This window comes from Bos grunniens, chromosome 23 (assembly GCF_055505025.1).
Source record: "Bos grunniens cultivar Pamir isolate PY7600 chromosome 23, Bosgru_T2T1.0, whole genome shotgun sequence".
NCBI lineage: Eukaryota > Metazoa > Chordata > Mammalia > Artiodactyla > Bovidae > Bos > Bos grunniens.
In genome coordinates, this window is record NC_141187.1 from 10,580,839 (window position 1) to 10,608,749 (window position 27,911).

Consider the following 27,911-nt stretch of genomic DNA (forward strand, 5'->3'; position numbering starts at 1 on the left):
CTGGGGCCCTACTGAGTGCTCAGGTGTGTGTAACACTGGGTGGGCGGAGGACATTCAAAATAGTAGACCACATACCTTACCACTGGGACCTGGGAGGGAGGGTCTCACTCTCTCCTTCCTTCTCCACAGCTGGAGGCGCAACAGACCTTGGAGGAGGCCATCAGCGTGGCCACTGCTGCCATGCAGCGGGGGGCGGCGACCCTGGAGACTGCAGAGTCGGAGAGCAGCTGCTGAGCCCAAGGGCTGCGTCCCACACCATGTTGGAGGATGTGCCAGGCTGCACAGGCATCCTTGCCTCCAAGGGCCCAGGCTGTGGCTGACGTGCAGGTGGCCACAAAGGTCTCTGGGGCAAGAAGGCAGCAGGAAAATGGCCTGAAGGGCACAGGAGCCCTGCCCCCAAGGAGGGCCAGGCAGCTGGAGTCGGGGGAGTGCGTCATCCTCAGGAGCTAAGGAGGACAAGTTTGATCAGCAGGCTGCACTGGGGTGTCCTCCCCCCAGAATCAGCTCAGCACCCTCTCTCTCTGGAAAACACCTGTCCTGGCCTCGGTCCATCCCCTTTCTCAGGTGGCGATTGGGGCTGCTCTGGGACTGGTCCTCTACTCCCAACTGGTCATTGCCCACTCTGGGAGCAGTCAGACAGCTCTTCCGCCCAGTAGGGGCAGAGTGGGCCCAGCCCTGCCCCTCCCAGCAATAAACACCTCCCCAGAGGCCAGTCGAGGTGTCTGGCCCCTTGGCAGTAGGGACTTTCTGCCACCACAGTCAGAGTTGCTCAGGGGCCCGTGGCTGGAGAAAGGTGCCCAGCCCCACGCCCACCCCAGCTGCTCCCCAGCCTCTCCACAGCTGTGGCAGAGAGGCCAGGAACAACCTTGTACATACTGGGGATTGGGTGTAATTTGTTTTATTTTTTTTAATTCCATTTTGATAATTTTTTTTCCTGCTCTGGATGGTGGTGGCAAATGGGTGAATGAGTATTTAATAAAAGTTCCAAGTTTCCACCTGGGTCTTTCCTCCCTCCTTTCAGCTTTGGGCCCTGGTGCCAGGGCTGGTCAAATCAGGCTCTTGGTCCTGTATCCCAGGCATACCTCACTCAGCCTTAGTGTCGGACTGGAGGGCCTGCCCTGCCAGGAGTCCTGGGGAAGGAAGCCCTAATGTGAGAAGCCCCGAGGAGTTGCCAGTGGCTTCCTGCCCGCAGCTGAGCAGGTGGGCTCCGGGCAGCCAAACAAGGCCAGTGTGACCACTGCTTCCAGGCTCTGGTTGGATCTCAAGCCTCAAGATGACTAGACTGGAGGAAGTCTGTTTTCTTCTACCTTGCCTTGTGATACATCATCACAGCCCCTCCAGACCCAACCGCTTCTCTACACATAGCACACAGTCCACTGCTCCAAGTGAGCAAAGCCCCAGGGACTGGGGGTACCCTTGCCAAGGCACCAAAATCTCTGATGGCTCTGCTGCCCTGGTGCTAAAGTGCCAGCTTCGATACCCAGCTCTGGGGGTACCCACCTAGGTGTCTGGGACTATGCTGTGGAAGTCTGAAGACACAGTTGGAGTCTTCTGAAAAGTATGTGGTAGGACCAAACCAGCCCTGGCGGGAAGGGCGGAATGCAGGAGAGGGAGGTGGTGGGGAGAACTCGTGGCTTTGACCCCTCCTGCTTGGGAGCATTGCAGACGTAGGTGGAGGTGTTTCTTTTCCTCTCTTGTCCACTGTCACAGATGTGCCCCCTCTCCCCCAACACAGGCATCCTCTCCTAGGATGCCTAGCAAACTCTCTTTTGCACCTGCTCCTTGGAAGGACAGGTGCTGGGGCATGCCCCCAAGTAGGGGTGCTTCAGTTACCTTCAACATCCAAGGCGACTGTTAGTGGCAGGAGTATGCGCCAGCCCTCACAGGTACTGAGTCTAAAGAAACAGAAGCACTGATGTGGAGGGCGCTGGGTCCCCACCCTCCTGCTCCCAGCGCCCTGGAAGCTGGGCCCCACCACGGGGCTCACCCTATGAGCCTCAGAGTCTCTGGGTCAGAGCGACTGGGCCCCAGAGGGGGCAGTCCTCTGGGTGCCTTGTTAGAGCCAAGGCCAGGGGATAAGGAAGCAGCCAATCACGTGCCAAGTCCTCCGGACCTAGAGAGGTGCTCTGGCCCAGTTCCTCCTTCAAGTTCATATTGGTGGTGGTGGGAGGGGCCCCGCCACCACAGTAGTGTTAGATGGCCTTAAAAGAAATGCTTTACCCAGAGCCTAACCCAGCTTTACACCCATCCTCAGACCTCTTTACAATCTATGAGGTGAGCATTTCTCCTGCTTTACCAATGAGAAGCTGCTTGAAGAGGTTACGTTGTTCATCCAAAGCCTCCCACCTGGTAAGTGTGGGATTGGTACACCACCTGGTAAGTGTGGGATTGGTACAGGACCTGCCCCTTGCTGTCTGACTCCAAAGTCAGGACGGGCTCACTTTTCCTTCAGCAAGCTGCCTCTGGGGGCCCAGGAGGCTCCCAAAGGGCCTCACGCCCAGGGAACCAGGTTGAATAGAGCTAGGGCCATAGCTCCCCAGGGCTTGGTCCCCAGTCCCAAGCAGGGAGCAGGGCCACTGAGCAACAGGCTGGGTCCTGCCAGCGAGGGAGCCTGCGAGAGCAGGCAGGTGGAGCTCTTGGTCCGCGCCGTGGCCCTGCTGCGGTCTCTGCTGCCGTTTGCATTTCCTGAAACCGGATCTTGGTGTCAGAGCCGCCCCTGGGCCGGGCGGGCGCCTCAGCCATGGCCCTGCGCAAGGAGCTGCTTAAGTCCATCTGGTACGCATTCACCGCACTGGACGTGGAGAAGAGCGGCAAGGTCTCCAAGTCCCAGCTCAAGGTGAGGGGCACCCGGGGCGCAGGGGAGGCCGGCAGCTGCGCCTCAGCAGCCCCTGCTTCCTGGGAGCTAGGCGCGAACCCTGCGCTCCTCCAGGGGCACCCCAGCTAGCCAGGGGCCTCGGGAGGGTGAGGGGCCGGTGCTGGGTAACTGGGGTGACATGGCCTGGTGGATGCTGCCGCCCACCATCCAGAGGCCCCAGTGAGGTGTGTGCAGGGCCCCGACCCAAACTCTCAGGAGAGCAGAGGCGGCATCATGGGGTTCTGAGGTTTCTGAGGGCCATGAGCCAAGCTACATCCCAGATTCCATGTGATGAGCACATGTCTCCCCAGAGTCAAGCTTGGGCATGCACCTTACTCCCTCCTGCTGCTTCCTCCTGGCTTTGAAGAGAGACAGTTAGCTAGTACTTGTCAGTCACTTCCTCCCGGAGCTGAGAGAAAGGGTTCAAGAGCCTCTCACGGCCCCAAGGGCTCAGTCGTCCTTGGCAGGAGAGCATCTACTCTGCACCCTGCCTCCTAGGTGGGACAGAACTGGGAAGGGGCAAGGACTGAAGACCCCATCATACTGCCGTTCACCAACCCCCTCACGCCCACCAGGTTGGAAAACTTATCTTAGGCCTTGAGACCTCTAGCAGGGAAGGGGTAGAATCTGAGTCCAGGAAGAGCCCCATCAGTGATGGCCCTGAAGTTCATTGCTTGGTCCTAGATAATTCCTGGGAGACCAAAAAGTTTCTGTCCTGCACTCCTGGGTTAGTGCTGCCTTCACGCTCATTAGCGGGCAAGAAGCAAGGCCCTAGGTCACTGGAGCCGGGGGCACAGGGGGACAGGATGAGGGAGGCCTCAGCCCCCTGGGATCCGCCTTCGGGGTTCATTCATTCACTCTACAAACATTGAGCACCAGGTATGCGCCTGGCATGAGGCTAGGCCACACACTCCTGTATCTCTCCTGTCGCCCTCCCCTCCCCCAACAAAGGAGGAGTATAGTCTCAAGGAAACCTCCATTCTAAATGACTGAGCAGGTACCTGGAAACCCTAGAGACGAATGGGACAGGATAGGCATTGTTTCCCCTCCCTCTACTTTGCTGAACTTGGACATGATGAACTTGGATCTCCCAACCTGGTGCTATCCCATAATCGACCCCTTAGCCAGACTTGTGAGCATCTAGTAAATGATTCTTGGCTCTCCCAGGAAGGAGAGTCCACAACCACCTTTGATCATCTGAGAGAATCTCCCAAGAGGCAGGTTCTTCCTCACATTCTACTTAAATCCTCTTATTGCAGGTTATGTAGTCTAGTGAGCTCTGCAGGGCAGACAGAGGAAAAGCAGATCATCCAAAACCCATCCTTGCAGAAACTCCATGTCCTATATCCACTTCCCATGCCGCCCCTTTAATATCTTCCAGGAACAATCCCAACCTCCATAGTTTGTTGTCTCCGTTTTCCACCACTCCATTAGCTGTGGCCCCTGTGACACCTCCAGGCTCTCTATTTCCCTCATAAATGGAAGGTACTGCATTTAGATTTCCTGAGCCCACCAGGCAGTAAGCCTCTTAGTTGGAGCTTCTGTCTTGGCCTCTAACTGGGCAGATGCCTGTGCCACCACCCCCACCCGTTGAGTATTTACAAGGGAGATTGCAAGGGGAGGATGCATAATCGAAGCATCCATCCACTGTCTTTGTACTACATCACAGCTCACAATGAGCCCACTGCCAGCAGCTTCTGCGGTCATACAGGATTAGTGGTAGATTTCAATCCATCAACAGAAAACGTGTCTATTCTGGGAACTCGAGTAGCAGTGGGAGTCTCAGGCCCGGCGGCAGGTGGACCAGAAACTGCAGGGCCCGTGTCATAGGAGAGAGAGATGAGGAAGGCAGTCCTCCCACCAGCCCATGATACTAGAGCCTGGGATGGGAGGAAGTAGTGATAGTGCTGGGGGTGGGGATGCCGGAAAGGCAAAAGAGCAATAGAGAAGTGGTCAGAAGGCAGAGGAAGAAGCAGATGAGAGATAGAGACCAGCAGGGCACACTCCCTCCCCGGAAAGACTGGGTGAGGAGGGAAAAGACCTTGGGGTCAGCCTGTCCTCACCAAAACTGTCCCTGGCCTTGGCGTCCTCTCTTGGGAAGAGGCCGGGGGACCTGCACCAGCCCAGAGCAAGCTGGGACAGTCACCCACTTCTCTCCAACATGTTGGCAGAAAGGCTGCCACCAGCCATCCTAGGCAGAGCCCAGAGGGGGCCAGAAGGAGGAGGAAGAACAGCAAATCCTCTGAGAAGTACCCCCAAGGAGTCAGGATTGTCTTCTCTGAGGGGCCTGAGACTGGGTGTATGGTTAGAGCAGTGTGTGTCGATGAGGATCCTAGGAGGCCTACCACTTCCCCTTGACCAGCAGGATCAGAGGCAAGGCAGGGAGGGTGAACTGGGGCCTTTCCTGCTTGACTCTGTGGGGTCCCAGAATCCTGAGCCTCTAGTTGGCACTCAGGGCAGTCCTGGGACCCAGGGAGGGAGTCGTGCCCACTGAGAGCCTCTGAGTTTCGGGCTCTGCCTCCTCTGGAGAGGGACAACAGGCTTCCCCTAGGTGCTGCTGCTGCTTTAGACGTGTCCAACTCGGTGCAAACCTATGAACTGCAGCCTGCCAGGCTTCTCTGTCCACGGGATTCTCCAGGCAATATTACTGGAGTGGGTTGCCATTGCCTTCTCCAGGGGAACTTCCTGACCCAGGGATCAAACCCAGGTCTCCTGCATCGCAGGCAAGATTCTCTACTGCTGAGCCCACCAGGGAAGCCCTCCTCTAGGTGAAGGGAAGTTAATAACAACTCCAGTTCAGGAATCTGATGACAGGTCCTCAGCTTTGCCCTGACATCTGCCTGCTGTCGTCTTCTCAGTCTAGAGTGTGAAGGAGGGAAGGATGATTCAGTGATACAGAGCCCTTGACTCAGAGCCATACAGGCCAATACCTATATTGTTGCTCCCCAGCAGGGTGACCTTAGGCAAGTCACTGCCCAGCTCTGAGCTATAAAGCCCAAGGGCTGAACTGGGGATCACCAAGCTCTCCAGCTAGCCTAGGAAAGTAAATTTTAACAAAGTTTATCAAGTAGGTGAAACTGATCCGACACAGCCTCTCCTCTCTGCTTCCTTCTCTGAGCCTCCATCTTTCCTGTGATGCCTACACCCAATCCCTCCAGCCCTTTCTTGCTCTCAACAGGCAACCAGCCAATCCAGAGATTGGCTTTTAAAATTCCTGGTGCTCCTCCCTCATGTTAGTAGTTTTGCTTTAGTACCCACTAGTTGAGGAAAATATATTCAGTGACTCTTAAAAAGAATCTATAAATTTTAAAAGAATCACTTAGCACCTGGATACATTTAAAGACTACGGGCCATGTAAAAGAGAGAAATTAGTCATTCTCTTTGCAGTTAGTGATTGGTACTTTTAAGGATGCCCAAATGCTCTGTATCTTCATCTACTCCTGAAGTCTAAGAACTACAGGATCATGGGCCTGGCACCCACTGCACTTGAGTTTTTAGGGAACTTTCCAGGTAGCGCCAGTGGTAAAGAACCCGCCTGCCAATGCAGGAGACTCAAGAGACGCAAGTTCGATCCCTAAGTTGGGATCGAAGGAAATGGCAACCCACTCTAGTATTCTTGCCTGGAAAATCCTATAGACAGAGAAGCCTGGTGGGCTACAGTCCATGGGGTCACAAAGAGTCAGACATGACTGAGCTGCACACAACACACACATACGCCCCCAGGGGAGAACCACCCCCCCCACCGCCCTCCACACACACACCACATGCCCCCAGGGGAGAACCACTCCCCCACACGCCTACAGAGGAAACAGTGAATAAATGATGCCTCTCAAAGGTCAATGGCTGCCAACCCAGAGGTCAGGGGCTGCCTGGGTGGGTGGGGGAGACAGAGCCCTCCCTGGGGAAGCCCGAATGCCAACTTGTGAAAACTGCAGACACCTGGACCCCACCCCTGGAAACTCTGAGTCAGTAGGTCTGGGCGGGCCCTGGCAGATTTCAGTTTCAACCAGCTCCCCAGGTGATTCTGATGCTTAATCTGAGCCCACGTAGTTTGAAGGTCTAGTGTAGGGCTTTAGGGTCAGACTTGGACTCTAAGGAAGACACTTCACTTCTCTGAGCATTGGTTTCCTCCTCTGTAAAAGCAGGATAAGGAGCGTCCCCGCCTCCGGGGCTAAGGAGTGATTGAAATCGGCAGGTGACTGCTGCGCACGCTCCCGCCGCCGTTTCCTTTCCTGCAGGACCCTCCTCTGGTCACGCCCTCTGCCCGCCCCCAGCCCCTTCCCTCCCCTCCCCGCCCCTCCGCGCCCAGCCACAGGAAGCCTGGCAATCTGAGGTCAGCTGATTTCTCCAGGGAGAGGCCCTGAACCCTCAGTGTCTGGAGCCTTTGATTCCTTTGTCCTGATAGCTCACAGGAGTCAGAGCCTTTGCCGGGGCTCCTCAAATTCCACTGGCATAAGGTACAAGTGACAGAGGTCTTAGAGGACAGCGTGGGCCAGCGAACCCAGGAGAGGAACGGTTCAGACAGCTGTGTGCTGCTGGGTGGCAGCTCTTGTCCTGGCGGGGAGAGGAGGTCTGCAAAGTCTCCTTGAACTCCATTTTTAGAGGTGTGAAAAGTAAAGCCCAGCGAGGTTAGTGTAGAGAGATTCAATCCACATCCATCTGACTTTTGTGTTTCTCCCATTTCTTCTCTTGAAGCACGTAAGTTCATTCAATAGATATTTATTGAGTATCCATTATGCCAGACCCAGTGGTACAGCCGTGAATAAAATAAAACAGACAAAAAACCCTGCACCCTTGGGTGGACCATTCTAGTCAGAGAACGCAGATGAATAAACACAATAAGTCAGAACTCATGATACATGACATGGAGGAAAAATAAAGCAGAAGTGAGGATAGGGAGTGTGGGGAGTAGAGGGATGAGATTACAGATTTAAATAAGGTGGTCAGAGAAGCTCCCCCCCCCCCCCCAAAGAAGGTGGAGAGGGTGTGAGCCGTGCAGTGGCCGGGACGAAAAATGTTTCAGGCTGAAGAAATAGAAAGTGCCAGGGCCCTGAGACAAGGGCATGCCTGGCATGTCCGGGGAACGTCTAAGGGGTCAGAGTGGCTAGACAGAAGGGAGCAAGAGGGATGAGGTCAGAGAAGGTATAGAGTGAAATCTCTGGAAGGACTCCAAGATTTCACCCTGAGAACCTTGGAAAACCACTGCAGCACTTACGTTAGACTTAAGGGGAGTTTAATCAAAAACCTTGAGCGTGTAGGGGACACGCTGCTGAGCTCTGGAGTCAAGGTTAAGATGAGAGTCCTTGCGGCCCTCAAGGAATGTAGAACAGCCAGAAATGCTCACACAAACAAGAAATAGCAAAAGAACATTATTACAAAGCAACTTAATAGCTGGGTATATTAATAACAGGGGTTAATGGCACCCTGTGTTTTCTGTCACTAGAGTTTAAATTTTTTGTCATAAAAACAATAAAAAGCACAGAAAATTGTGCTTTTTAAAGAAGTTGAAATTTGTTATAAAAGTAAAATATATTTTACTGGTTAAAAAAAAATTCAAAGACAAAAATAGTGTTAAAGAAGGTGAAAGTCCCTCCCTTCCCTGGGGAGGGTGGTAGGGTGATAGTTGTTAACAGTTGCTGAGTCTTCTAGATTTTTTTCTATGTACAAATAAACACATTAGATAGAACCATATGAAATTGCTGACATTTGATTGTTTTGGCCTACTCAAATAGCAGTTTAAAATGGTTCAACCTAATATTTGCACACATTATTTTAGAGATAATTCATTCTAGAGCGTACTTTTTTCCACCTGCCAGTATAGTATACATATCTTTCCATGTCTGTTCACACAAATATAATAATAAAAATAGCTCACAACCTTTATTAAGCAATACCTTTTATTGCACTGTGTGCAAGGTGCTACGCTTTGTTCTAAAACAGCCCGTGGAGCAGGCCCCCTTATTTTCCTCAAAGAGGAGACTAAAATCTTGGGGAAGTTAAAAATCACTTGCCCGAAAGCACACATGTAGCAGAAGTAAAATTTTTCAACCACACACGGGTCCATGGTGTGGTATACCTGTCCCCTCTTGAAGGAGACTCAAGCTGTCTCCAATGCTTTATATATTCTCTTTTTTTTTGGGGGGGGGGGTGGCAGATTGTGCCAGGGCATGTAAGATCTTAGTTCTCTGATGAGGAATCAAACCTGCGCCCCACTCACTGGAAGCTCAGAGCCCCAGTCACTGAACTGCCAGGCATTTCCCAATGCCTTGTATTCTAAACAGCGTTTCAGTGGGCATTCTTGTACAGTTAGCTCTGTTCCCTTGAGCATCTGTAGGTTGGATGATTAAAAATGCTGGGGTCATGCCCAATTTTACATCTGATAGAGTCTTGCCCTCTAGAAAGACTACCGATTCACACCTTGGCAGTAAGGCATTTGAATCCCCATTTCTCCACAATCTCCTCAATACTGGATAGGATCAGTCTTTTGCATCTTTGTTAATTTGTTAGGTTAAAAAAAAAATCACACTTACTATACAAGGAGGGAACTTATATTTGCTCTGGCACTCTATCTATATATCATCTTACTCTGCCCTCACGGGCCCTCTGCGTGGTGGGTATTATCCCATTTTACTGACAATGAAACTGAGGCTTAGGGAGTGAAGAAGTTTCTTCAAGGCCTCACAACTAGAAAGTGAAGGTCCCTGGCCTTCCATGTTCCCCCGTCACTGGAGTGTAGCATTTGGCTGGGCTATGCAGGAAGCTTCCTCAAAGAGGTGCTCTGGGAAACTCGAAGAAACATAAGGACATGGTTAATTTGAAGAGGCCAGGAGACAGCAGGTAGAAGTGTGTGAAACTTAGAATAACACCTGTCTCTTCAGAAGTGGGTATTTCTCTTGTGTTGGTCACTCTGGATTTTAAGTGCAAGCATTTAGCAGTGGCACCTCTTGGAGTATGGATTAGTATCCTATGACCATAGATGTGTTAATCATGTCTTCTCTGATTACAGGTGGTAGAAACCAAACTCAAAATAGCTTAAGGGAGATGTTATATCTTGGCTCACATAAACGAAACTCCAAGCATAGTATTGGCTTCAGGCTTGGCTGGATCTAGGTCCTCAGATGACGACTCTCTTTATTCCTTGACCTGATAGCTTGATAGTATTCTCTGTCCTTGTTGTTGTCGTCCAGTTGCTCAGTGGTGTCTGATTCTTTGCGACCCCATGGACTGCAGCACGCCAGGCTTCCCTGTCCTTCACCATCTCCGGGAGTTTGCTCAAACTCATGTCCATTGAGTCAGTGATGCCATCCAACCACCTCATCCTCTGCCGCCCCCTTCTCTTCATGCCTTCAATCTTTATCAGCATCAGGGTGTTTTGCAATGAGTCAGTTCTACGTATCAGATGTCCAGAGTTTTGGAGCTTCGGCTTCAGCATCAGTCCTCCCAGTGAATATTCAGGGTGGACAAAGATGTTGGCTGCATCTGTCTTCCAGCACCTTAACTCTTTCCAGGTTTACCCATGGAAAGAATATACCTCTTCTCCCCTAGAGGAAGCAAAAATCCCAGGACTGCTTCTCAGTGGTCTAGAATTGGTCATGTGTGTTCTCAGACCAAACACCGTGACTCAAAAGTGCCCATCCCTGCAGCCAGATGGGGTAGGGGTGCAAACGGCTAATACCACAGATACTGAAAATGGAGGAGAGGTATTTCTCAAAGGAAAATCAAGGCTATGTTACCAAAATAAGAAAAGAAGGCGGAGTTCATCAGGAAGAAACTCCAGATGTCCTTTAGAATAAGAGAAAAGCAAAACTATAGATGGCACATGAGATAATTTGAAGATGATGGGAATGAGGGTTGGGGTGGGGGCCACAGATAACTGCCCAGGCAGGGAAAGTGAGGGAAAAGAGAAATACTGACCCCCTCACTGGGCCCCCCAACTTCCCACTTTGCTGAGTTGAACCTGAGGCTCAGGAAAATATTGGGGAGAAGTCTCAAACCCTTGTCCCTCTCCTCTCACAAAAGAGAATAAGGAAATCAAGACAGTAGGCACACCAGCTGGGAGGCATTGCCAGCTCCTGCCTCAGAGGAGCTGCCTCCAAGCTGAACTGCTGGTGGTGAAGCAGCCCTTGAATACAGCATTTATTGACTACCTTGGGTGTGCAGATGAAGACATGGTGTTGTCTCCAGAGTTTACTATATAATTGGGGGATGAAGGTGAGGTCAATATTTTAATAGGGAAGCTGCCTTCAGAGTCAGGAACACCTGTTTCCAACCTCAGCTCTGCCACTTACTTTTTTAAAATATTTGTTTATTTGGCCATGCCAAGTCCTAGTTGCGGCATGGGGTTGGGGAGATCTTGGATCTTAGTTGTGGCATGTGGGATCTAGTTCCCTGACCAGGGATCGAACCTAGGCCCCCTGTGCCGGAACTGTGGAGGCTTAGACTTAGCCACTGGACCCCCAGGGAAATCCCTCTGCCACTTATTCTTAACTTCTCCAAGCCTGAGCATCTTCATCTGGAAGACAGGGACACTAATGTCTGGATATCACGGTCGCCGAGATTAGATCTGGGGTATAGAAAGCACCTCATACAGTGGCTGGCACAGAATAGGTGACAGTTTTTCCTCATTCACACTTTCTGTGATAAGTGCTATCACAGAATTACACCAAGACAGTTTTATTTTTTTCCTGATCTCCTTGTTCAAGCTTCAACCTCTTTGTGCTAATGTGATGGGTTTGTTAACCTACCCGTTTCCCCCGTCGTCATCCCTTTTAGCCTTGTCATCCACACCCCATGGACCATTTCTTGTGCCCCTTCTTGGCACCCTCTCCAGCTTCCTTCCATCTTTAGAAGGGCAGTTGCTGGAACTGAACACGCCTCTCCTGGAGCAGGCTCACTGGACTCCAGGCACAATTCAGCCTGACCCCGAGTCTCTGACGGTAGATGTTAGGTTTCTGCCCCTGAACCTTGGGATCTGCTGAGCTGAACTGGAATCTTAGGCTTTTGTTCACTGAGTCCTTATGCAAGTAACTGAGTCCCTTGAACCTCTGTGTCCCCATCTGCAGAAAGAGGACACGCCTGCCTAATGAGTGCCAAAGAGCATGGTTACCTGGGCTTGAATCCCAGCCCTGCCAGCTCTGTGCCTTTGGGTGAATTACTTAACATCTCAGAGTCCAGGGGTCTTTTTCATCTGTCAAATGAGGATGTTAACAGTTGTTCCGGGCGTTAAGGGAAATATATGCAAAGTACTGAGCACAGTTCTTATTGCATAGCAAGTGCGTGTGTTTTTACTTTTTTGGTTTTTATTGAGGTATAATTGACACTTTAATTTCAGGTGTACAATGTAATGATTCTTTATTTGCATATATTGTGAAATGATCACGAGACGCCTAGTTAACATTCATTGCCATGCATGGTTTAAAAAAATTGTTTTTCTTGCAATGAAAATTTTTAAGACCTACTCTCTTAGCTACTTTCAGATGGCATACAGTATTACTCATTATGGTTACCATGCCGTGTATTATGTTCCCATGACGTATTTAAAAACTGGAAGTTTGTACCTTTTGAGGACCTTCACCCATTTCTCTCACCACCGATACCTCTTGCAACCACCAATCTGGTCTCTGTATCTGTGGATCCCTTCTTTTCCCTTTTTATAAAATTCCACATATAAATGAGATCATACTGTATTTGTCTTTCTCTGTCAGATTATTTCACTTGGCATAATGCCCTCAGGGTCCATCCATGTTGTTGCAAATGGCAAGATTTCATTCAGTTTTTCATGACTGAATTACATTCCATTGTGAGTGTTCAGTTCAGTTCAGTCACTGACGTGTCTGATTCTTTGCGACCCCATGGACTGCAGCACACCAGGCTTCCCTGTCCATCACCAACTCCTGCAGCTTACTCAAACTCATGTCCATTGAGTCAGTGATGCCATCCAACCATCTCATCCTCTGTCGTCCCCTTCTCCACCTGCCTTCAATCTTTCCCAGCATCTGGGTCTTTTCCAATGAGTCAGTTCTTCACATCAGGTGGCCAAAGTATTGGAGTTTCAGCTTTAGCATCAGTCCTTCCAATGAATATTCAGGACTGATTTCCTTTAGGATGGACTAGTTGGATCTCCTTGCAGTCCAAGGGACTCTCAAGAGTCTTCTCCAGCACTGCAGGTCAAAGGCATCAATTCTCCAGTGCTCAGCTTTCTTTATAGTCCAACTCTCACGTCCATATGTGACTACTGGAAAAACCATAGCCTTGACTAGACGGACTTTTTATTTATTGTATGTGTATATGTGTATATATGCATATGTGTGTGTATATATATATAAAGAGAGAGAGAGGGAGAGAGAAGTTTTAGTTATGATTGAGCTAAATAATGCGTGTAGAAGGCTTAGCCGGATGGGGGTGAGGATGACAGGGGAAGGGGAGCAGCCCTGTGGCCCAGCTCTGCCGGGGCTCAGGAAGGCAAGCCCCGCTCTGTCTCAGGTGCTGTCCCACAACCTGTACACCGTTTTGCACATCCCTCATGACCCCGTGGCCCTGGAGGAGCACTTCCGAGACGATGACGATGGTCCCGTGTCCAGCCAGGGATACATGCCCTACCTCAACAAGTACATCCTGGACAAGGTGAGGGCCCCTTTCACCTCTCTCCACTTCCCACCCTGGCCAGCACCCTAATTCCTTGCCACCCCAACTCCTCCCTCCATGAACCCCATCTCTGTCCCCTCTGTCCACCCATGCCCCCATCTCCACCCTTCACATCCCCGTCACTTGCCCCTTCTTTGCCCCCCTTAAAACTCACTCCAGCTCCCTCCTCTCTATCCTCGCCTCCACCTTCCCCACAATCTTCACCCCCCCGCCCCCCGCCTAGCTTTCAGCTGTCATTTTACAAGCGCTTTCCAGCTCCGCTAAGTCTGTCCCCTCCACTCCTCCTAGCTGTCACTGTCTTCTCAAGTTCTTCTTGACGTTCATTTCCTCCTGGGCTTCCCCTTCTTTCTCCCCGGCCTGAGGGACTGAGCTCCTCTATGGATCGGGAACTTGGGTGGATGTGGATGTGGGGAAGTGATGCATGTGGCAGGGCTGGGGGTTTGGGGGTCAGCCTGGTTGGCCAGACAGCTCCCTGATCATCAGCTCAGGGATTACTCAGGTGAGAGTCCCAGCATGGCAGGGTGGGGAGCAGGGAAACAGATGACCCTGAGAAGCCAGCTGGAGCCTAGTTGGGTGGTGGAGCTGGGCCAAGGCAGCCTTCGCAGCTGACTTGCAGGCCTGGGGGCAGGTGGAAGAGGGGGCTTTTGTTAAGGAGCACTTTGACGAGCTGTGCTGGACCCTGACGGCGAAGAAGAACTACCAGGTGGATAGCAACGGGAACAGCATGCTCTCCAATCAGGATGCCTTCCGACTCTGGTGCCTCTTCAACTTCCTGTCTGAGGACAAGTACCCTCTGATCATGGTTCCTGATGAGGTGAGCCCCAGGGACTTTATCACTTAGGGACAGGCCTCAACAAAACCATGAAGGAGGCCAAATTGTCTCTTGACTTCCCTACATCCTCTGTCTTCTTTATCTCTCCACTGGCTACCTGTTACACCCACTCATCTCCAGACACTTAGACCTGCCCATGTCAGAGCAATGATACCTTCTCCCAGGAGGTTCAAAACTATACTTCCTTCAAGGCCCTGCTCGCTCTCACAGTAGGAAAATGATTCTGCAAACTGTTTACACAGAGGTGTGAATGCCTGATACATTACTGAGCGTTTTGAAACGAAAACATTTAAAATCAAATGGCAGGATTTCAGGCACTGTGGCAAACTGAGAAGGGTGCTATTTTAGGGGAATAGAGACCTTCCAGGGACATCTCTCCAGTCACTCCCAAGTGGGCGACCGAGTCTGGCCCTGGTTCCAGATTTTCTCTTCCTGTCTCCTACAATACAGGGGGGAGCCAGGACGGAATCAGCTCAGACCCCAGAGAGAGGGCATCCTGGGAACATCACCCTAGAACCCAGCTTCAACCTTCTCAGTTCATGGGTGAAGCCGGGGCAGGTGACCCCTTCGGCAGCCAGCCTGCCCCCTCCCTCCACTCCCCCACTCCCCTGTCCACTCAGCCTTCTCCTGACCCTTTCTGCCCTCTGGTGGTGGTAAAGATCCCAGGGCGAATCTAGATCTTTCGAGTAGGGCACGATGGTAGGGGAGGCGGTCTGCTGTATTTACGAGAGGTCTTGGCCTGTCTAACTGCACTCAGGTTCATGCCCTCACTTCTGTCTGTGGGAAGAGTGGGGGTGCCCCCACCCCACTCCCAGCCAAGACCCAGTAGTCCCCAGAGTGAAAGTCCTGCAGAGAGTTTTCCAAGAAGCTGCTGGGACAGCAGAAGGACATGTGTCTGTCTTCACAGACACAGACACCTGGCCGGGTACCTTTGTCAGACCCTTGCCAGCAAGGCGAGGTGGCCTCTCTGAGGCCAGAAATCTGCTCACTTTTGTGATCAACACGCAGTGTGAACAAACTGCAGCAGGATGTACCCCAACCACCACTTCCTGTTCCTCTGCAACAGGTTTCCTGTCCCTGCCCTGCTCGCTCCCACCCATCCCCTTGCCCTCTGACAAGGGAAGGATCTCCAGGGCTGGGGCTGGGGGCGTGGAATAAAGACTCATGGGGTGTTGATCTGAATTGAGCTCTGGCTGCTACCAACTTGCTGTGCGATTCAAAACAAGTCACTTCCCCCTCCCTTGAACGTCAGTTTTGTCTTCTGCAGAGTGAGGAGATTGAACGAGAGGGCCCTTGTCCCCCGCTGACGTTTTCTATGACTCGCTGTCTCTGCCTGGCCCCCAGTCCTCAGCTCCCACCTCACCGTGCCCTTGATTCAAGGCAGGAAGGACTGGAGCTTGGGGAGGGGATATCTGAATTGAAGCTGGGGCCCCAGGATCCCCTCCCAAATCTCTACTCAGGAGTCCACCTGCGTTTAGTCATTTAGTCCTCTGACACTCACCCACCCCCCAACCTGCCATCTCCTGTCCGTGGTCACTTCTGCCCTAGCTCTGGGAGCCTGATGGTAGCGACCCCTGGTGTCGACACCAGAAACACCACCTACTGCGGCCACCAAGCCTTCCCTCCTTCCCTCCAGGTGGAATACCTACTGAAGAAGGTGCTCAGCAGCATGAGCTTGGAGGTGGGCTTGGGGGAGCTGGAGGAGCTGCTGGCTCAGGAGGCCCAGGCAGCCCAGAGCAGTGGGGGGCTCAGCGTCTGGCAGTTCCTGGAGCTCTTCAACTCAGGCCGCTGTCTGCGAGGCGTCGGGCGGGACACACTCAGCATGGCCATCCACGAGGTCTACCAGGAGCTCATCCAAGACGTCCTGAAGCAGGTCAGGCCTGGCTGGGGACCAGGGGCGGACCCCGAGGAGGGTGGGGGCGGGGCCGAGGATGCCTCTGACTTTGCTCTGGCTCTGGCAGGGCTACCTGTGGAAGCGAGGGCACCTGCGGAGGAACTGGGCAGAACGCTGGTTCCAGCTGCAGCCCAGCTGCCTCTGCTATTTTGGGAGTGAAGAGTGCAAGGAGAAGAGGGGTATGATCCCGCTGGATGCGCAGTGCTGTGTGGAGGTGAGGGCGACAGGTGAAGGGGTGGAGCGCATACTGGAGCAAGGCCCAGAAGGGCTCTGGTGTAGCCTGAGGGCAAGGGGTCAGGAGGAGGGCAAGGCGGGAAGCCCCAGTGACTTCCCCACCTAAGATTCCTGCTTAGGTGAGTGCAACCCAAATACAACTAACCCCTGAACAACGTGGGTTGGAACTTGGTGGGTCTACTTACACGTGGATTTTTTTTCAATAGATACATACAGTACTGCACCATCCACAGTTGGTTGAATCCGCAAATGATATAACTGGATACTGAAAGTGAAAGTCACTCAGTTCTGTCTGACTCTTTGCGACTCTGTGGACTGTAGCCCATCAGGCTCCTCTGTCCCTGGAATTCTCCAGGCAAGAGTACTGGAGTGGGTAACCATTCCCTTCTCCAGGGAATCTTCCCAACCCCAGGATCAAACCCAGGTCTCTTGCACTGCAGGCGGATTCTTTACAGTCTGAGCCACCAGGCTGACTTTAAAGTTATAAGTGGATTTTTGACCCGGCAGAGGTTTGGTACCCCTAAACCCTGAGCTGTTCAAGGGTCAACTGTATACCTGAATGCCTCAGGGCCATTCTCAGCCATGTCAGCACTTTTTTTTTCTTTTAGAAAAGTAACACACTTTAGTTTTTCCTTCCAGTTTCATTCAGATATTATGGACATAGAGCACTGTGTACATTTAAGGTGTATAGCATAGTGATTTGACTTATACATATCATAAACTGATTAGCACAATAAGTTTAGTGAACATCTGTCACCTCATATAGGTACAAAATTAAATTAAAAAAATTTTTTTTCTGTGATGAGTAATCTTAGGATTTACTCTCTCAACAACTTTTATATATAACATTTGTTGTTGTTTAAGCTTCCCCGGTGACTTATCCATAAAGAATTCACCCCCCAATGCAGGAGCCACGGGAGACGCAGGTTCAATCTCTGGGTTGGGAAGATCCTTTGGAGGAGGGCATGGCAACCCACTCCAGTATTCTTGCCTTGAGAATCCCCATGGACAGAAGAAACTGGCAGGCTACAGTCCATAGCGTCGCACAGAGTGGGACAGGACTGAAGCGACTTAGCATACACGCAGTTGCTAAGTTGCGTCTGACTCTTTTGTGGCCCCGTGGACTGTAGCCCACCACGCTCCTCTGTCCATGGGATTTCCCAGGCAAGAATACTGGAGTGGGTTGCCACTTCCTTCTCCAGGGGATCTTCCCAACCCAGGGACAGAACCTGAGACTCTTGCATTAGCAGGTAGATTCTTTACCACTGAGCCACCAGGGAAGCTTCATATTTTAATATAATCTACAGCAGTGTTTATTATATTTTTCATGTTGCATGTTACATCCCTAGTAAACTTTCTTATTTTATATCTGGAAGTTTGTACCTTTTGACTGCCTTCATCTAATTCCCCCTCCCCTATCCCCTCAACAACCCCCCTTCCCACCTCTCGGTAACCACAAATCTGATCTCTCCTTATATGGATATTTTTGTTTGTTTTTGAAGTATAATTGACCTGCAACACTATGTTAATTCCTGTTACACAGCATAATGATTCAATATTTCTATGTATTTCAAACTGATGTCCACGATAGTTCTACTTACGATAGGTCACCATACAAAGATAACTATGTAATCGTAATTGTTGACTATATTCCCCACACTATTCATTTTATACCAATGACTCACATTTTGCAACTGGAAGTTTGCACCACTTAATCTCCCTCAACTTTTTCTTCCTTCTTTCTACACCCTTACCCTCTGGCAAACAAATCTGTTTTTTTTTCTCTGAAACTGTAACTCTATTTAGGTTTCATTATGTCTGTTCATTTGTTGTTGTTGTTGTTTTAGATTGCTTATGTCAGCACTTTTTTTAAAAAACAAAACTGCAAATCAAATCCAATACTAAAGTCAATGGTGAATGATGTGGACTTTGCTAAAGATTTCAGAGGCGATAACTTATGACTCACTCTATCCAGCAAAATTTTCTAAAAGTCCTCTCTAAAGGTCTCTCTCCATCACTCAAATTCCATTCCCTTTGGCAACAGACCAGATAAGGACTTCCCTGGTGGCTCAGATGGTAAAGAAGCTGCCTGCAATGCAGGAGACCCAAGTTTGATCCCTGGTTGGGAAGATCCCCTGGAGAAGGAAATGGCAACCCACTCCAGTATTCTTTCCCAGAGAATCCCATGGACAGAAGACCCTGTTGGCGACAGTCCGTGGGTTGCAAAGAAGCAGACATGACTGAGTGACTAACGCTTTTACTTTGGCCACTCTGTATTCCCCTATTCTTTCTCCTTTCCTATCCCTTTTTCCTCCTTTGACTCTGTCCATTATTTTAGAGGCTTAAAGCAACAATTTAAAAAACTATAGTAAAAAAAAAATATATAACATGATATTTGCTATTTTAACCATTTTAAGTGTTACAATTCAGTAGTATTAAGTACATTCACATGTAACCGTCCCAATTATCTATTTCCAAAGCTTTTTATTTTTATCATCCTCAATAGCAGCTCTGTACCCATTAATCAATAACTCATTCTCCCCTCCCTCCAGTCCCTGGTAACCTCTATTCTGCTTTCCATCTCTAGGAATTTGCCTATTCTAGGAGCCTCATATAAGTGGAATCATACACCATTTGTCCTTTTGTACCTGGCTTCTTTCACTTAGTATAACATTTTCAAGCATGTTTTGGCATGAATCAGGACTTCATTCCTTTTAATGGGTGAATAATATTTCACTGCACGGATGGACCATATTTTGTTTATCTATTCATTCATTGGTGGATATTGGGTGGTTTCCATCATTTTGCTATTATGCATAATGCTGTTATGAATATCCATGTACAAGTTTCTGGGTGGATATATATTTTCTTTTCTCAAGGCACATACCTAGGAGTAGAATTGCTGAATCACATAGTAATTCTATGTTTAATTTTTGAGGAGCAGCCAAACTCTTTTCCATGGTGGCTGCACCATCTTACCTTCTCACCAGTAGTAAATGAAAGCTCCAATTTCTCGCTAACACTTGTTTTTTTACATGAAAAACATTATTATAGCCATTCTAGGCTGTATCCATCTTTGTCATGTAAGGAAACAGCTATCATTGTGCAAAGAGCACAGATCTAGGCAGAAATCCACCTCCACCACTAACATGCAGTGTGAATCAGGCAGGTTCCTGGACCTCTTAGAGCCTCAGTTTCTTTCTGTGTAAGATGGAGCTAATAATCTATGCCTGGTACAGACTCTAGAACACATGAAGCTCAGTGGGTAGCTATTATTTTCCACTAGAATGTAAGCTTAGGCAAGGCAGGGATTTGGTCTGTTAGGCACATCTTAGTAGTATCCCATATGAGCAATGAGTAGCCTGTAGACACTACAGAATATCTGTGGAACGAATGAATGGAGAACTTTCTCAGCAGGCAGGCTTCTGTGGAAATGAATGGTCTCATTAATGAGGACCCTATCATGAGAGATGTTGAGCCCTGATCTAGATAAACACTCAGTGGTCACTGTGTGTAGGCCCCACAGAGAGATAGTAATAGAGCTGTCCCATCTTCAAAGAGCAAAGGCTGTAAGAGTTGTGGGCACACTAACGTCCAAACCAGGCCACGCAGGCTCCTGGCAGAGTGGGTGGAAGGGGTGTCAGGAGGAGATGATGGTCAGCCAAAGGGGTAGGGGCTGGAGCTGGAGCCCCCCTGGGGCGGGTGTGGCCCTTGACTCCAGTGAAGCCAGCCTGTCTGGGCCTTCTCCCAGGTGCTGCCCGACCGAGAGGGGAAGCGCTGCATGTTCTGTGTGAAGACTGCCTCTCGCACCTATGAGATGAGCGCCTCCGACACGCGTCAGCGCCAGGAGTGGACAGCTGGTGAGTGCTAGCGGGGTGGCCTGGACCCGGCTGGACCCCAGGCGCCTCATCGGTGAAAAGGGAATGAGAGCCCTTTGCCCAGCAGGAGGCCGGAAGCTGAATAGGAGCCACTCCAAAGGCCCCTTTCTGGCGGTGGGCTCCCTGGAGGCCCCCCTGTCCCCGGCTAGCCTCTCCCGCTCCCTCCGCAGCCATCCAGACGGCGATCCGGCTGCAGGCCGAGGGGAAGACGTCGCTGCACAAGGACCTGAAGCAGAAGCGGCGCGAGCAGCGGGAGCAGCGAGAGAGGCGCCGGGCTGCCAAGGAGGAGGAGATGCTGCGGCTGCAGCAGCTGCAGGAGGAGAAGGAGAGGAAGCTTCAGGAGCTGGAGCTGCTGCAGGAGGCGCAGCGGCAGGCGGAGCGCCTAATGCAGGAGGAGGAGGAGCGGCGCCGTAGCCAGCACCGGGAGCTCCAGCAGGCGCTCGAGGTCCAGCTGCGCGAGGCGGAGCAGGTGTGGCTGCACCCGGGGGGAGGCGGTGGGCCGAGGGGTGAGGGCCCGCCAGGTGCTGAGCGCCGGGGGGCGGGGCCTGGGCTGGGGGCGGAGCCACGCACTGTGGGATATGCGTAGAGGTGGGGCTTGTCTTGAGGGATTTTGGCGGGGAACAGAGATAGGTACCGGATGGGGACAGGGCCTATGGGGTAAGGGACCAGGCAGAAGGGTGGCTTGAGAGGAGAGACGGTGTGGGGCGGGGCCCGAGCCTTCGAATTGGGAAGGATGGAGCAGAGTGATAGGTGTAGAGTGAAGCCAGGTTGGGAGACCTTGACTGGCTAGGGGGCGGGACCTTGACAGAGGAGCTGCTAAAGACCTTGTGTCTGGGGATGAATTTGGACCGAGGTTGGACTATGTGGGACCTGACTTGATCTGAATTTATAATAAGGCCAGTCTGGAGAAGGTAGGATGGGAAGAAGACAGGATGAACTTGGAGACGGACTAGAGGTGTAGAGGCAACTAGATTTAAGATTTAAGAGATCTAGATCTGGAGTCGAAACACTGTGGGTTCCATACCAGCTCTGCCTCTTAGGAACCCTGTGATCTCAGGTAAGTTACTTGGCCTTTCTGTGCCTCAGTTACCTGTGACATGTTGATGCCAATAGAACTTGGTTTATAGAGGTGTGGAAAGGAGGATCAACTAAGGAAATACTTCTGAGTTATAATTGCTCTAACAATTATAATTATGGTCGTTTCCTTGCTAGCACTAGCCTAATTATAATTATAAAACATTATATTACAATGTATAATAATAACTATTAAGGCTGGTGCTAATAAGGGGATGACTTGAGCCCCTTTCCCCCATGTGGTTCACTGATCCTTATCTGACCTAGTCAGGTTTTCAGAAGGGGATCAGATCAGGAAAACCTGACATGAAGGAACTCCCCAGACCCTCATCCAGAGATAACTAGCTGGGCTGGCCTCACAAAGCCCTGGGGAAAGGGCAGCATACCGGCAGCCTTCCTCCGCCGGGCCCCCGCTGACCTGGCTCCCTGTCCCCCATGCAGGCCCGGGCCTCCATGCAGGCTGAGATGGAGCTGAAGAAGGAGGAGGCTGCCCGGCAGCGGCAGCGCATCAAGGAGCTGGAGGAGATGCAACAGAGGCTCCAGGAGGCCCTGCAGCTGGAGGTGAAAGCTCGGCAGGACGAGGAGGCCGTGCGCCTCGCCCAGACCAGGTAGGACCAGGCGGCCCCTTCTGCTTCCCCTCCCTGACGCCCCCACCCTCCTACCTGTTGAGCACCTGTGAGGTGCCTCGGCCTCAGAGGTGACACAGTGGACACCCCGCAGACTGCTAGAGGAGGAGGAGGAGAAGCTGAAGCAGCTGTTGCAGCTGAAGGAGGAACAGGAGCGCTACATCGAACGGGCGCAGCAGGAGAAGCAGGAGCTGCAGCAGGAGATGGCCCTGCAGAGCCGCTCCCTGCAGCAGGCCCAGCAGCAGCTGGAAGAGGTGCGGCAGAACCGGCAGAGGGCCGACGAGGATGTGGAGGTGAGGCCTGGGGTGGAACAGGTCGCAGGCGGCAGGGTGAGCCATGGCACAGGCTCTGGAACCTTCCCTGGTGCTCTGTCCCTCAGGCTGTACCATTGCCTGACTGTGTGGCCTCTGACAAATGGCCTAACCTCTCTGAGCTCCAGGTCCCTCATCTGGGAAAGGGGACTGGTAATTGCATTGCTATAAAGGTTAAACAAGATAGCACGTGATACTTAATATTCAGTAAGCACTGAAGAAACATTAACTGCTCTTTTTATCATTGTTACTCATCTGGGCAAAATTTTTTTCCTCCTACTCTTCCAGCCCCTACTTTTCTAACCCTGCACTTTGGTTCCACTCTTTGGAGCCCAAATCTCCATAGAAGATTTTTTTTAAAGGACAAATGTTTGATGTTTTATTTTTATTAGTATTCATTATTTTATTTTGCTTTGTTGGCATACATGGTCATTGTAAAAAAATTCAAACACAGAAATAAGTATCATAAAAAGAGAAAATTCCTCTATGATTCCCCACCCCACAGCCGCTGCTAATGGCTAGATAAACACTGGAGCAGAGGTTTCTGCATCAGGTCCTGGACAGGTGATGTGACACAGTGGTTCAGAGCTCCATGTTTGTCCCTGGGCAAGTCACTTAACCTCTTTTGAATTTGTTTCTTAGCTTCTTCTCTGGAAGTTAAGTAAGATATTAGTACATTTTAGTTGCTTGATAAGTAGAAACTATACTTATGATTATTTTTGACTATTTGAGGGTCTTTGAGTCCCCTGAAATTGGATGCCAACTTTGTTCATACACATAGCTCTTTATGAACATACATGAGTTTTTCTGGGGAGATGATCAATAGCCTTTGTCAGATCCTAAGGGGCCTGTGAACCTGAAAAGGTTGAGACTTGCTGTCTTGGATGGTGGCTCTGACCACTCTCCACTGGTCCTGTCCCCACAGGCTGCTCAACAGAAGTTGCGCCAGGCTAGTACCAACGTGAAACACTGGAATGTCCAGATGAACCGGCTCATGCATCCAATTAAACCTGGAGGTGAGAAGGGTTAGACCCTGGAGCTTTCCATGGAATGGAGAGGGACAAGGGAGGGAGGAGGGGAGACCCCCACATCTGCAGAGCCAGCAGAGCACTGCAGGTCAGGGGGTGCTCCTCTCCCCTGAGGGCTGAGGTGAAGCCCCTCAACTTCTCCCCTTTGTGCACGCCTTGCTGCTTCCTCATACCTGCCTTTTCTCTGCCAGACAAACGTCCCACCACCAGCAGCTCCTTCACAGGCTTTCAGGCCCCTCTACTTGCCCGCCGAGACTCCTCCCTAAAGCGCCTGACTCGCTGGGGATCCCGCGACAACAAGACCCCCTCACCCAGCAGCAGTGACCAACAGAAGTCCCTCAATGGTGGGGAAGACGCTTCCAGCTCAGCTTCTGCCTCTCAGGAAGATAAACTGGACCTGGCACCAGAAAACTAATCTCTTGCCCCCAATCTCACGCCTATCAGGACCTGGCCACAGCTGGCCTGTGGGTGACACCAGCCTCTGCAGAAGAAGAAGCTGCAGCCCTGGTGCCCAGGGCCCAGGCCCTCGGACCATGAAACAGCCTGGATTGGAACCTGGTTCTTTTTTTTTTGCACCAGCCCCAGGCCTCAGACCACTGAGGCTGTCAGGGATGTTGATCCTTGAGAACTTGACCCTGTGCCTTAACTCCAAGGGCCCTATGCCCTGGGCTGGGAAAGAGTCAACAAGCAAGCCAGGGACCACCTGTCCCCAGACTGCCACCAAGTTTGGAGGCACACTTCCGAATAAAAACTGCTGTTAGAATAAATTATGCAGCAGGTTTGTTGTCTATCTCTCCTACCATTTTCTCTCTTAAGTCCAGTTATAGATCCCAGGAAGAATACAGTATAATACAGTGGCTAGGAAAGTCCACTCTGCCACTTACCAACTGGGCGACTTTGGTCAAGTTATTCATTTCCCTGTGCTTCAGTTCCCATGTTGATAAAATAGGGAAAATAATAGGGCTTCCCTTATAGGGTTGTTCTGAGGATTAAGTGTTTGGCACATGAGAAAGCACCACTGTTGATATTGCCCAGAAGTGTTTATTGAACATATATTCTGTGTCTGGAAATTTCTCAGGTTATTTGTCATGGCAACCCTGAGAGATGGATATTATTATTCTCTTTTTTATGTATGGGGAAATTGAGGCTCAGAGAGGTCAGGTAACTTGCCTAAACCTTTCAGACTTGCTTCCTTCCCATATTGCCTGATTACCTACCTTACTACCTAAGACAGAGATCCGGGAGTCTAGGATAACTTGCTTCCTCCCTGACACCCCCTTATGAAAAATCCGTCATCAAATCCAGTCAATTCTCTCTCCTTCATGGTTTCATATTTATCTCTCCATCTCTAACCCCATGGTTATTGCCATGGCTAAGGCCTTCATATCCTCCACCTGGGATTGAATCTGGGCCCTTGGCAGTAAGCGTGCAGAGTCCTAACCACTGCACTACTAGGGAATTCCCTAAGGTTAGATTTTTAATGGGAAAGTGGAATGGAAATACAAGTATAAGGAGAAAAGGAGACAATGTAAAATTTTTGATTGCTGAAGAAGAGCTTGTTCATGTACATTTTTTTTTACTGTCTTGACCATTTAAAGAAATTGAAGTACTGTTAATTTACAGTGTTGTGTTAATTTCAGGTGTACAGCAAAGTGGCTCAGATATATTTTATATATATATATTTTTTCAGATTCTTTTACATTATAGGTTAAGATATTGAATGCAGTTCCCTGTGTTGTACCGTAGGTCCTTGTTGTTTATCTGTTTATTCACTATGGGATTTGAGTCTTATTCAACACATTTAAAAGGGTAATATAGTAGTTTTATGGGCACACCAGGTGGCACAGTGGTAAAGAACCCGCCTGCCAATGCAGGAGACACAAGAGACACTTGTTTGATCCTTGGGTTGGGAAGATCCCCTGGAGTAGGAAATGGAAACCCACTCCAATATTCTTGAAAATTCCATGGATAGAAGAAGCTGGTAGACTGCAGTCCATGGGGCGACAGAGTCAGACACAACTAAGTACATACGCCCGCCATAGTAGTTTTATAATAAGATGTTAATGTTTATAAACTAGTAGAAATTACATCCAGAGAAGGCAATGGCACCCCACTCCAGTACTCTTGTCTAGAAAATCCCATGGACGGAGATGCCTAGTAGGCTGCAGTCCATGGGGTCGCTAAGAGTCAGACATGACTGAGCGACTTCACTTTCACTTTTCACTTTCATGCATTGGAGAAGGAAATGGCAAGCCACTCCAGTATTCTTGCCTGGAGAATCCCAGGGACAGGGGAGCCTGGTGGGCTGCCGTCCATGGGGTCACACAGAGTCAGACACGACTGAAGTGACTTAGCAGCAGCAGCAGCAGAAATTACATCCATACTCTGCAACTGTTTGAAACCAATATGAAAAACATTAGATGTCACCTTAAGAATGTGCAAGGAGCTGCATTAGTTCTTATATATTCTTTTAGGGGTAGAGGGGCAAAAATTTTGAAGACTACTAACTACGAAGGACTGTGACTAGAAAGATAGAACGGGAACTGATTAAACGTTCTTGGAAGCCAGGTAGTGTTTAGACTTGAGGTGGCAGGACAATCTCTAAACCTCGGTCTCCTCACCTGTAAACGGAGTCCATTCCCAGCTTTTGACCATTCTATGACGGGACACGGGAGGTGTTGCTGGTTGTGGCGAGGCAGGGAAAAGAAAACCACCCTGAACTGGGACTGGCATGAGAAGCTGACAGTTCTGAGGGACATTTTTTGGAGCAGGAGAAGATATTTTGCTGTCTTTTGATTGCAGGGTTAGAAAAGAATGCCCTTGACCTTACCAATATCCTGGACGAAGGAGAATGTATCCAATCTCTGATGCCTTCAAAGATACCTATAAACTCGAGGCCATGTGCAAAGTGCTCATTGCTGCCCCAGGTCACCACTCTGAGGGTTGGGGAGGTCGGGCAATGGACTGGAAGGGCTGGAATGTAACAGGCTTTTTGAAAACTGTTGTCAGGATATGTAAAGTGCCTATTTCTCAAGCCCAGTGTCACTCCGGGCCAAAGAGGCACCAGCTCAGTGATGCCTCCCTGGCCCCTGCTGTAGCTGAGGACAGAGAAGGGCTGAGGAGGCCGATTTCAGGAGGCCAAGGAGGACTCCATCTGCTGGCTGGATCTTGAAATGGCTGTGGAGGCAACCGGATCCAATAATTCAAAGCAGGTCTAGCCTTATTCCACACCGTAAGTTACCATTCCGTTACACTGTAATTGGGCATCACAGCAGGTTTTGGTAGCTGAGCTCTCTGGCTGGTCTGAAAAGGCTTGGCAGGAACCAAATTTTCCCATTGTGAGCTATGCCTGTGGGCAAATCTAGTCAAAATGAAGATCTGGGGAAGCTGTATTGGTCTGTTTTGGACTCAAGCAACAGAAGCTAACTGATTTAGGTGAATATATATATATACACACACACATACTTTTAGTATAAAAATGAAGTGAGGTTTAAAATGTACTATCAAAAAAAAAAAAAAAGTACTATCTTTGGGACTTCCCTGGTGGTCCAGTGGTTGGGACTCCATGTTTTCAATGTCGGGGATACTGGTTCGATCCCTGATAGGGGAACCAGGATCCCACATGACTTGTGGCAAGGTTAAAAAAAAAAAAAGGGGAATAAAAAATGTACTATCTTAACAGTGTTCCCAGAATTTCTTTTAGAGAAGGAGCTGTCTTTAGGGGAAATGAGTCTTTTAAAGGAAGGAAGTGAGATCTTCAGGGCATGAATGTTGGCAAGAACCCTAGCAATGAAGAGATGCGCCTAGAAAGCCAGAGGGATTTGTTTTTTTCTCTGGACACAGTTGGGCAGAAGGGAGAATGGTGGGGCAGGGAGGAGAGGTAGTAATTTGGGAAAAAGCCAGGTCCTAAGGGGAAAAACGCCAATCAGAAAACATCAACTTTACGAAGAATGTCAGCTGTGTGAGTTTAAACTATTTGCAATGCATCATATGATCCTGCCCCAGGGCCCGGAGCATCATACCATCTATACCCATGAATGTTTTGTGTGGGAAGAGGTTTGGGCAGTCCTCAGGAGGGGCTGAGTTTCGTCTCTACATTTCTGAACTGTGACTGCAACAGCCTCGCAGAAGCTGAAGCCTGGAGGCAGAGAGATTTATGAGAATATAAATCCCCCAGAAATTTGCAGAAATCTTAGGGAAGGCTTTGACTTCCACAACCCATTCTTCCTTCCATCTCAAAGGCAAGGAGGTTGACGTCTGAATTACAAAAGTATTGCACATTCATTTCACAAAGTGGGGGGTGAGGTCAGGAAAGAGAGAAGCAGAGAGAAAAAAATTACTCAGTTCTATTAACCAGATATCTGAGGGTGTATCCTGGGGAGTATATGAGAGAGCGGAGTGTAATCTTTAAAGATGATGGAGAGGAGATAATATACCTACAGAGTTTGTTCAACTCCAGATGACAAATCCAATCTCTTTCATAAGATTGCCTTCCAGGGACTTCCCAGGTGGTCCAGTGGTCAAGAATCCATCTGC

The 27,911-nt window shown here is 50.1% G+C and overlaps 2 protein-coding genes and 1 long non-coding RNA gene across 34 annotated transcripts in view; 2 read left to right on the forward strand and 1 right to left on the reverse strand.

Moving 5' to 3' along the window:
- ZNF76 (zinc finger protein 76) overlaps positions 1–993 on the forward strand; it is a 30,524-nt gene extending 29,531 nt beyond the window's left edge. For all 32 annotated transcript variants that reach the window (XR_015153039.1, XR_015153031.1, XR_015153037.1 and 29 more), the window contains one exon: positions 130–993. Coding sequence is in view for 18 of the 32 variants with exons in the window: in XM_086371279.1 (XP_086227405.1) it covers positions 130–234 (105 nt within the window). In the remaining 14 variants the exon portion in view is untranslated. The remainder of the gene's footprint in view (positions 1–129) is intronic.
- Positions 994–2,681: 1,688 nt separating this feature from the next.
- DEF6 (DEF6 guanine nucleotide exchange factor) lies at positions 2,682–24,142 on the forward strand. The gene is made up of 11 exons (XM_086371274.1): positions 2,682–2,836; positions 13,337–13,477; positions 14,127–14,312; positions 15,967–16,203; positions 16,292–16,438; positions 20,210–20,318; positions 20,507–20,805; positions 21,852–22,018; positions 22,131–22,329; positions 23,273–23,363; positions 23,567–24,142. Exons 1-11 carry the CDS (start codon positions 2,741–2,743, stop codon positions 23,788–23,790), a joined length of 1,896 nt encoding a protein of 631 aa, XP_086227400.1. The 5' UTR covers positions 2,682–2,740; the 3' UTR covers positions 23,791–24,142.
- Positions 22,714–27,911, reverse strand: LOC147346644 (uncharacterized). Its single transcript, XR_015153068.1, has 2 exons — positions 27,816–27,911; positions 22,714–22,997 (listed from the first exon to the last, which is right to left on the reverse strand). It is a non-coding gene; the product is annotated as an uncharacterized LOC147346644 (long non-coding RNA).